The sequence below is a fragment of the Castor canadensis genome, chromosome 11, assembly GCF_047511655.1.
Source record: "Castor canadensis chromosome 11, mCasCan1.hap1v2, whole genome shotgun sequence".
NCBI classification, from domain to species: domain Eukaryota; kingdom Metazoa; phylum Chordata; class Mammalia; order Rodentia; family Castoridae; genus Castor; species Castor canadensis.
Genome location: NC_133396.1, coordinates 104,788,053 through 104,797,702, shown reverse-complemented (window position 1 = coordinate 104,797,702; position 9,650 = coordinate 104,788,053). Strand labels below are relative to the sequence as shown.

The window sequence follows — 9,650 nt, the reverse complement described above, 5'->3', positions numbered from 1 at the left end:
TTTTATTTTTTTAAGCATTTTAATAAAATTAACAAATAAATATTCTATACCATAGGCTACAGGGACAAGGAGTAGAAGCCAGAGAGATGGTCTTTCTCACTCAGGGCCTCCCTGCTCTGGACTGGTGTGGGGCTGGACTGCTGACCTGTGTGGAAGGGGGGTAGTGATGGTGGAAGGGGTGGTCTGGGTTCTTGCAATCCATTCCTCTCTGTTGTCGTAGAGAGGGGAAGGGGTCAAAGAACAAAAGACCCTACAAGAGGCGTCCCAGCAGCCCTCAGGAGTGATGGGGTAAGGGAAGTGCTAACCTACTGGGAGAGGGGGCAGGGTGGTGGCCCCTGGGGCCATGAAGCAGGGGAATGTGGGAGGGGGAGGGGCAGTGGACTCAGGCAACTCTTGGACCCACAGCCACTCACTCTCGGACGTAGACCCTGGTGCACACAACGTCGTTAGCTGTCATGGTCTGGAAGGACAGAAGTAATTGTCAGCCTGTGGGGTGCCTGGGCTCCTTGGCTTTAGAGATACCCTCTTGGCTTCTAGCTGGTCCCAGAATGCCCAGGCCTCACTAGAGGGAGATGGCAATCAAACAGAAGCCCACCCTCCTCTCCGAGCCAGGGAGACCCCCCTGGAGAACAATGGAGCCCCTCGGAATACGTCTTTGCTCCACATAAAAGGGGTGAGAGCATCATTTCTAATTCACAATGGGTGGGAAGACAATAGTATATTCCTGTACAAGCAGCCCCATCAGGAGGGTGAAGAGACCAGCATGGTTGTTCTGGAGCCTTCTGTACCCTGGAACCTCCCAGAGAAGGATGGAGGTAGCAGGGGTTTGCTAGTGGTTTGGAGGGGGCTGGACTCACCAAGATCAACTCTCCGTCATTGGTCAGTTCTCTGGTCCAGGAGGTCTTGGGGCCCTCTCCCTTCAGAAGCCTCTGCTCACAGGCCATCTTGTTCTCACTCTCCCATTTCACCAGGCTCTGCAAGGGACAGGTGGCCAAGTGAGCTGGGCCCATTGCAGTGGCCATGCAGTGAGAGAGAAAAGGGACAGATGCCCTTTCTAACTCCCAGCATTCCCTAGGAACTTTTCCATAGGGAATGAAGGGACACAGCTAGGAAAGCTGGCTGAGAGTGACATGTTGAGAGTCAGGGCAGTAGATGCTGCGACCTGGAGGGCCCCTTCCTGGACTTACCTTACAGGGTCTCCCATCCACAGTTTGTTCTTCAAACTCCTCTCCGATCTTGAAGTTAATCTCTGTGGTGCGCACCACAGTAGAAGTTTTGATGTAGAAAGTGTCTGCTTCCTGTTTGATCTCCACTGCTGGCTTGGATGCTGCAGCCACAGCGATCTTCCTCAGCATGATATTCACCCCTGCAGGGACAGGGGAGGGGGCACCTGTCTCACACCCTGCAGAGGAGACAGCTGAAGCAATCTACCTGTGCCTTGATGTATGTGAGGGAGGGAGAGTGGATGACAGGAGGTACCTTGAAGGAGATATAGGTGGTGAAAGGTGATAGGTTTAGGGAGGAGGGGCAAAGAGCCCTGCCCCTGGAAGACCTGCTCCTGGCTATGGCCCCACCTTGTTGAGTCAGCAGGTGGAAAGGGCTCACCAAGTCCCAACTCTTCACTTCCAGAATTCTCAGGGGCAACTTCCCTATGTTCCCACCCAGTAAGTGTCCAGCTACAGGCTCATAGTAGCTCTGCTTACTTCATTCTGGCCTTTCTTCTACACTGGCTTGAGACTTCTGTTGGGGTGGACTCATCAGAGTCACCAGTCTTCCCCTATGCCCATGTGCAGGGCAGACCTGTGAAGGGGCCACTCCCTCTCTGCCCTAGCTATGGCACCTTGTCTGGTACTAAGCAGATCTTTATTTGCCTGGCCTCCTTCCCTCCCCAAAACAAAGAGCAGGATTCTGAGCAGAAGAGACAGGGCAGTTGTTTCTCTCTATAGAATATGGCCGGAAGGCTGGGGAAGTCAGAGGCTCTGGAGTCAGATCCATTAGGCTGTGATTTTTTCCTGGCTCAATCCCCTTTCCACCTGGATGACCCTGGGCAAATGGCTTAACCTCTCTGAGCCTCATATTCCTCAACTGTAAAATGGAAATAGAAGCTTCGTCAAACTTAAGATAACTATTGTCATTGTTGTTATTATTTTTACTGATATAAGGAAAATGAAGAAAAAGCCAGAGCTGGGGCTCAGATAACATTCCTTGCATCAGACTCCTGCTCACTGGCCCTCCTGGAAGGTTCCCATGCCTTTCTCCTCTCAAGGGAACTCCATCCTGCCCTGAGAATAGGGGACAGAAGGGGACACTGTCCCCTCCCTCCACCCTGATGTCTCTCTCTCACCAGGTCAGGTGGCCAGGTCTTCTCATTCAACCTCTGTGGATTCACTCTCTATGTTCCCCTGTGTTTTTTTCCCAGCTTGTACCCTTCTCTGCTCCCAGTTATGAAGAAGGTAGGGAGACAGGAGGGGGCACCCCTCTCATAGGAGGAGGAACAAGCAGGAGCACCTCTGGACAGGCCAGGTCTAAGCTCCACCAACCTCTCCTGGCCTGGATGGATGGAGTAGAGCCCTGCAGGATGCAATAGGGAACAAGAGGGCCAAGCTGGCCAAATTCCTGGGCCTCTCCAGTCTTGGGTTCCTAGAGAAACAAACTCTCATTTCCCTCAGCAGATTCACCCTATTCCAAGCATATTCACCCTATTCCAAACAAAAGGGAGAGGGAGAAAGGAAGTCCTGCCCCTCAGGATGCTAGAGCCCTACTTCTTGGCTCTTGATCTCCTGGGTCCAGGGAGAAGTGACTGAGGTTCTCAGGTCCAACTGACTTTGTAGAAGAGACACTCTACCTTACCTTCTTGGACAAAGAGAACACTTCACTCTCTGTTGCTATCTGGGAAGGCCATCCTGCCATTTAACATCAATTTTTCCTGTTAGAGTAACAGCATCTATTGTGTGAGCCATGACCACCATACCAGAAAGGATAAATATCCTCCCGCTACCTTAGCATCCACCACCAGGAGATGGACCCTTGAATAGGACGAGGGGTAAGAAAGGACTGAGCAGAGTGCAGAGGCAAGGCTGAGTTCAGAGGACACATTCCTCCAGCTAGTCCCTGGTGCCTGTGGAGCTGGAGGCCTGGCTCAGCTGACCTTGGCTAACTCAGGACAGTATTTGTCCAGCAGGTCTGTTTTCAATCTGCCCCCTAGCAGGGCCTGAGGAGGGCACGTGGCTCTGAGAGACCCTGTGGGGAGGACAAACAGCTTGAGGACAGACATCAGGGATGGATCTTACTCGCCAGCTGGGTCCTGGGGGTGTGCCAGGCCTCCACATCATCCACTAGGGAAGGGGGCCAGAATCCAGAGCAGATGGAGAAGGGAGTGGTAATAGATTTCCTAAAAGGAAAATTTCTATCCTTTGATCTTTCATTTCAGCAAGGGTAGAACAAGAAAGACTCATAACTATAAGAAGTATTACGGTTAGATGGTAGGAAGAACTAACAGCAAGAAACGATGAAAATCCCTGCTCTCCTCGCGGTACTCTTTCTGAGGTCCAGACTCACATCTATATTCTCTCTTCATAGGTATCTCCAGGGCATCCAGTGTCCCTGCTCAATCCAGAAAGGTATGCTTACCTTTAGGCTTGGCCCCTGGGGCTCTTCCCATTTGGTGAGGTCTTTAACTTCCATCTCTTCCCAGATGTCTCCCCAGACCCGCTAGCCCAGTACCACCCAAGGAGGCAGCAGAAGGTGGGCGGAAACAGTTAGAAGAGAGAAAGTTGGAAACACATTCTGGATGGATTCAGCTTCCCCCACCATTGACCAACACAGCCAGCTGGATTGCAGCTGGTCTGTAGCAAGAGAGGGAGACTTTCGGAAATGGGGGATTGGGGTTTCACACAAAGACAATTGTTGAAATCCAAGAAAGTGATAATTATCCAGAGCGATTTTAGGACTTTGGAGCTGCTTATTATAGGAAAATATTTGTCTTACAGATAGGGGTTGGGTGGGATGTTGAGAACAGAATGGAAAGCGAAGAAGGGGGAAAGAGAGGGTCGGTGGGGTGCTGGGGCTTAGAGGGGTAATGAACCTGTCCCCGGATTTGGGTTGCTAAGAGGGGTGCGGGGTGGGGGAAGGATGGGGATAGAGGTTGGAATTTCTCCTTAGGGCCAAGGCTAGACGCGGCTTGTTCAGCGGCAGCGTCTAAGTTGCGGAGAGCCAGGTCCCCTTGGTCAGCGGGTCCAAGCACGGAGGCTAGCCACCCCGCTCCAGAGACCAACCTCGTGCTTCTGGTTTCTACTTGATTCGCAGAATCTGAGTCACCACTGGAGCTGGCACTGGTGGGCGTCCCACTAGAGAAAGCTGGATTTAGGCGTCCCAGTCCAGTGCCTAGGGACCTAGGTGCCCAGCTTGACTCTTTTTTGGGGGATGCAAGCTCCCACACCCTAATTTTGACCTCTTTTTCTTTCTTGTTCTTACCTTCCCACCTCGGAAGATTTCGGTATCCCTTTCCCCTCCCAGGAGCTCGAAAACCTCCTTACCCAGCTCTAAGAGCAAATCCTCGAAGTTTTCCGACTTAATCATCTTCCAGTTGCCAGAGAAGTTGGGCATGGTGGCGGTGCGGCAAGGCTGTCCCCTTAGATTTCTCGGCTAGATTACTGGACACTGAGTCCTTTAGTTAAAAGGTTGCTGCCGCCTTTGTGGGATACTGAGATTCGAGAAGCAAGATACGTTGGAGGGCAACCCCAAAACTGGCTTGGGCTCCCGCGCAAGCAGCTTTTATGCCAAGCACCGGCCCGCCCCTGTTGAGGAATGAGGTGGCCCCGCCTCGCGCTCCGCCTTCCCACCCCACCTGGGGGACCCTGACACTAACCCGGGTCCTGCCCCCCACCAAGCTATTTCTAGCCTCGTGAGTTCAGAGTTCTCTGGGGGCCGAGACAGCCTTCTTTCGCGGTAGGAAGGGTGTAGATTTGAATGGAAGGAGAGCACTCTAATTGCGCCTTTGGCGAGAGGAGGGGGGCGCCAGGCCTGGGGCGCAGATGCACGGGACTCGTGTCCTGCAGGGCGAGCCACAGGGTTACGTTTCGCCAATTCCCTATCTGTCCCCAACCTGACTCGATGTACTGGACTCCCTGGCGCCAGACATCTGGCGACCCGACTAGAGGGTGAACCCCAGATCTTGAGCTGGAACTGCAAAAACAAAAGCAAAACGGGCAGCGAGTTCTGACTCCACGAGAGCCCAAACGGGATCCAGAGGTACATCTCGGAACTCCGAGAGGGGGCTAGGGAACCCTGGAGTTCTGGGTTCAGGCACCTAAATGAGGCAACAGCGCCCCCTTCTGTAATGACACCAAGACTGAGGAGTTTGCACAGTACGCCCAACATCCCACCAGGCTTGTGGGGTCGGGTAGTGCCTGTGGACACTAGAAGTGAGGGCAAGGCAATTTATTCCACTTAGTGCACAATCGGACATCTAAGGGTTAAGCAGGAGCCAGGGAGCGAGACTGGGAAGGGCAGAGGTCACAGCCAATCACTTGACACGACTCTTTATTAAGGCTCCCCGGGCCCCGAGGGGGTCTCGGTAGGCAGCAAAGGGGGAGGGGAGGCAGAGACAGGCGCGCCGCCACCGAAGATGGGGGAAGGAGTGGAGCAGGGTCTCAGGTGTCACCATCATGAGCTGTAAAACGGGCGGAAGGAACGGCTTTGAAGTGAGAGATGAAAGGAGGGGGTAGGGCACTGCTTCCCGCAGACACCCGAGTGGGAGTGGACGAGACTTAGTGGAAAGGACCCGGAGACAGATAAACAGAAATGGAGGACAGGCAGTGGACCTAGGAAGCAGGCCGGGAGACCCGCCCGAGGCCGGAAACCGCAGAGGAGCGCAGCCCGACGGAATGCGGAGCGTGGAGCCGGGAGAACCACCCGGCCTGTCAGAGCCAAGGGACTCTGCAGGGCATGTGGCCCAGCTGCTCGCACCGCACTCCTACTGCCTACCATCCCTTCCAGGATTCCCCTCCATTTCCTTCTAAGGCTGGACCAAAAGCCCCGCAAGCGGTCCTCCCTGCCAGCGTGGCCAAGGATGGAGTAGGCCGGGTTTCACATCTCCCAGCCTTTATCCTTAGAACAAGGAATGGTCTCAGGAGTTGGGGCTTATGGCGCGAGCCCCAGGAGAAGGGCTGGAGGATTAACCCCGGCTTTAGGGCCGGACAATAAGCTCCGGACCTGACTTCTCTCGACTCAGGGAAGAAAACGAAGGCAGCTAGGCTGAGTGCAGCAGGAGGGATGGAGGTTACAGCACTAAAAGACTTCTAGATTGGGCCCCACCCAGCAGTAGCCAATCAACTGGCAGATTTGAAGAAGGGAGCTGGAAACTTCAGCCTGGGTTTAGGGGTCCAGATTTTGTGGGGAGAGAGCTGATTTGGGGATATGGGAACCCAGGCTTTTGGAAGAAAGAGGGCAGCAGCTCTGCAGTAAGTCAAGCAGATCTGCAGGACAGACAAAAGGGGGGGGATGGAATGAAGGGGGGCCCTGGGGAGTGCTCAGCGCCTGGGGTTGCAGGCGCAATGGAGCTCCTCCCCCACCATCTCTGCTCAGCGTCGCTGTAGGTAAAGGGAGAGGGATTAGGTTCTGACAGTGAAATCTGGCTCCTAGCCAAAGGGATGAGGAGAGGCTGGAGGAGGGAATATGGCAGAAGCCTTACTCCTGTTTTCCCTACCTCTCCCACCCAGGTCATTATGTCCATCTCCACTGCAACCCTAGAAGAGTCCAGTCTCCTGCTCAGCCCGCATCCCTCCTGCAAGAGAAAAGAACCAAGGCAGACCCTCTTGATCTGGAGCCTGGAGACCAGGGGTATTAAAAGCTCACCCCATCTGGGTGCTGATAGCTCATGTCTGTAATCCTAGCTTACTCAGGAGGTGGAGATCAGGAGGAAGCCAGCCTGGGCAAATAGTTCACGAGACCCTATCTCAAAAAAACCCATCACAAAAATAGAGCTGGTGGAGTGCCTCGGGGTGAAGGCCCTGAGTTCAAGTCCCAGTACCACAAAACAAACAAAAACCAAAAAACAAAACCTCACCACAAGGATGGTCATTAGGATGAGGGCACCGAGCCTTAGAAGGAACATGATCTCGTCCTTTGATGCTAGTGCAGAGGGAGCACAGTCACTGAGGCTAAGTCACTTGACTGAGAATGCTGGAGAGGATGAAAGTCGGAGAGGATGAAAGTCAGAGAGGGGGCTCCCTAGGGTGGGGGTAGGGAAGCTTGGGCCGACTCCCCTCCCTTCACTTCCCCACTCCCCCCTCCAGCCAACTGGCCAGAATTTCCAAAGAGACAGAAGTAAGACAAAGGGAAGTCAGGCTGAGGGGGAATTCTTTCCAGATGTGTTTGCGGTTTGGCAGCTCTGGGCCTGATCTCAGGCTCCAGCACCCCAACCCTGGCTGAGGGAGGAGGGTGAGGGTCCACAGTGCTGACTAGCTGGGGCTGGAGGTCTCTTCCTGTAGTAGCTCTATTACCCCTTGGGGAAAAGCAGGAGGGGGGTGCTCAAGGGAGATGCTGGGGAAAGGAAATGGGGGACAATGAGGGGTGGGAGATAAGAGGGCTGGGAGACTGGACAAGGAGCTAACAGAGATAGATGGAGGAGCCTAGGGGCAAGGGGCAGGGGCTAGAAGGCCCTGGCGCCTGGCAATTTAGGGTAGGAGTTTCAGCCAGCATCAGCCACTAAGTCACAAACAACTGGCTTTAATTTCCAGCTGGGATCAATAAGGAGAAGGAATTTCCCAGTGTCACTGGCCTTTTAATTATGACCAAATCTGCTACAGATCTGCCTGGGGCGATCCCTTTCCCCTTTTCAGGGGCCTTAATCAAACCTCTCATGGGACTCCCCCAGGAATTTGGAGACTCAAGTGGGGGGGTGCAAAGTTGTTGAGAAAAGCTGGGGGAGCATAGGCAGGACAGGGGATGGACTGGGGAAGAAACCTAGGAAGTTAGGGGAGGAAAGTTCTGGGGCTTTGTTCCATTGTAGTGTGGCTAGGAGGAAAGTGGCAGCTGGTTTTGTACCAGCAGGGATGGAGTGTGGGTTGGGTATCTGTGTACACAACTGAAGGGTACAGACTTGGAAAAGGAGACACCCCTGCCCCTCTCCATCACTCCTTAGAAGTCCAGTGGGGGAAGAGTGACCAGGCAGTCAATCCAGGGCTGGGGATGGAAGGTCCCCACCCTCACCCCCAACCAGGACCAGAGAGATTCTCTGGCCAACGTCAGCACTTGTGGAGAGCCTCACCCGGCACAGTGTTATTGCCTCTGCTGGCTCAAAGGGTTTGTTGGCTGGGACTCATGTAGAAATTAAAGCCAGGTGGGGCTGGACACCTGGGGTTCTGCCACTTAGTAGAGAAGGTCAGCAAAGAAGGCAAGACTTCCACAGAAGGTGGAAGAGGGGGCTGGGGTCTGCATCTCCTGACCTCCCTGAGCCTTCAGGAAGCATTTGGCACAAAGCAGACTACAGCATCTTGCCTTGCAGACTGCTCCATCCTCAGTGCAGAGGGAAATGTTGTACCCTTGCCTGCCACTCTTTTTTTCAGCAACCCAGCCTTCTGAAATATGCTTAGAGCTAGGCTCTGATTTGCCCCAAAAGAAAATACCATTGCAGCGGGATGGATGGGAGTTAGCACCAAGAAGACTTCTAGCAATGGAAGGCTAGAAGTCTAAGAATGCTTGGTGCTAGGCCTGAGACCTAGAAAGGAGGGAACATTAAGTGACAGGTAGAGAACCTGAGAATTAGGAATGGTGGGGTCAGAGTCCTGAAGGACCTGACCCAAAACAGGGGATGACAGTGACTTTTAGGGGCCATCCTGGAGCATGGCAAAGGGAGCAAGTGTGGCCCAACAAGATCAGCACCACAGCCTGGGAGGTGACTGCTGACTGCAATAGGAAGGGTTGCAGTCACTCAGATGGGAGAGGGTCTGTGCAGCACCCAGGCGGTGCCTCTGTTGTTCTTGGCTCTACCACTCTGTTCCCAGCTCCAGCTGCCAACGCTGTCCTCAGGGCTGGGCTGGGCTGACTGAGCCAGGAAGGAGGTGGGGATGCACTGGCTGAGGACATGTACAGACTGAGGCACAGTCCCCTGGATGGAGACTGTGACCTAAAATTAAACTCTGCTTGGCTTTATGAGCAGGTTCCTAGGGCCAGACCCTTCTGGACCTTAGCGCCTGGCAGCCCAGGGTGGGAGGGATAAGGCTGTAGCCATGACAAGTTCAGCAGGCTGATTGCCTAGGTTTGGTGGCACCTGGGAAGTGGCCAGCCCTGGAAAAGACACACAGCCTGCAGCCCAGTCTCCATTCCTGCTGCTTTGCCGGCTGAGGGCACTGGGTCTGGGAAACAGGTCATCTCCCTGATTGTTGCTGCCTCTCCTGCCATCTGAGGGTGGGAAATTAAGGGAGAGCAGAGATCTAGGGACACGCCCCCCACTCCCCCCCCCCCACACCACTGAGATGATCTGTAATTTTTGGAGAAGAGATGGGGGAGGGGGCCGTAGGCTGGTGGGCACTGGGCCAGATAACGATTCTGAGACAGAAAAGAGGTGGGCAGAGAGGGGAAGGGCAAAGCCTCAGAGAAGACTGAGAGGGACCTGGGTCTGGGCTTGAGGTGCTGGATGGGGACAAAGA

General features: G+C 54.1%; 1 protein-coding gene across 1 annotated transcript; it reads right to left on the bottom strand.

Moving 5' to 3' along the window:
* Crabp2 (cellular retinoic acid binding protein 2) lies at window positions 1–4,758 on the bottom strand. The gene is made up of 4 exons (XM_020163394.2): window positions 4,536–4,758; window positions 1,188–1,366; window positions 858–974; window positions 1–460 (listed from the first exon to the last, which is right to left on the bottom strand). The coding sequence occupies exons 1-4, from the start codon at window positions 4,603–4,605 to the stop codon at window positions 410–412; spliced, it is 417 nt and encodes a 138-aa protein (XP_020018983.1). The 5' UTR covers window positions 4,606–4,758; the 3' UTR covers window positions 1–409.
* Between the last annotated feature and the right edge of the window lie 4,892 nt (window positions 4,759–9,650).

What these genes read in the sequence shown, in the direction of transcription:
- Crabp2 (XM_020163394.2), bottom strand. Translation starts at nt 4,605, where the DNA reads ATGCCCAACTTCTCTGGCAACTGGAAGATGATTAAGTCGGAAAACTTC. An exon ending in GGATTTGCTCTTAGAGCTGG is followed by an intron (nt 1,367 to 4,535) that starts GTAAGGAGGTTT and finishes CTGTCCCTGCAG; the next exon opens with GGGTGAATATCATGCTGAGG. An exon ending in TGGATGGGAGACCCTGTAAG is followed by an intron (nt 975 to 1,187) that starts GTAAGTCCAGGA and finishes TGTCCCTTGCAG; the next exon opens with AGCCTGGTGAAATGGGAGAG.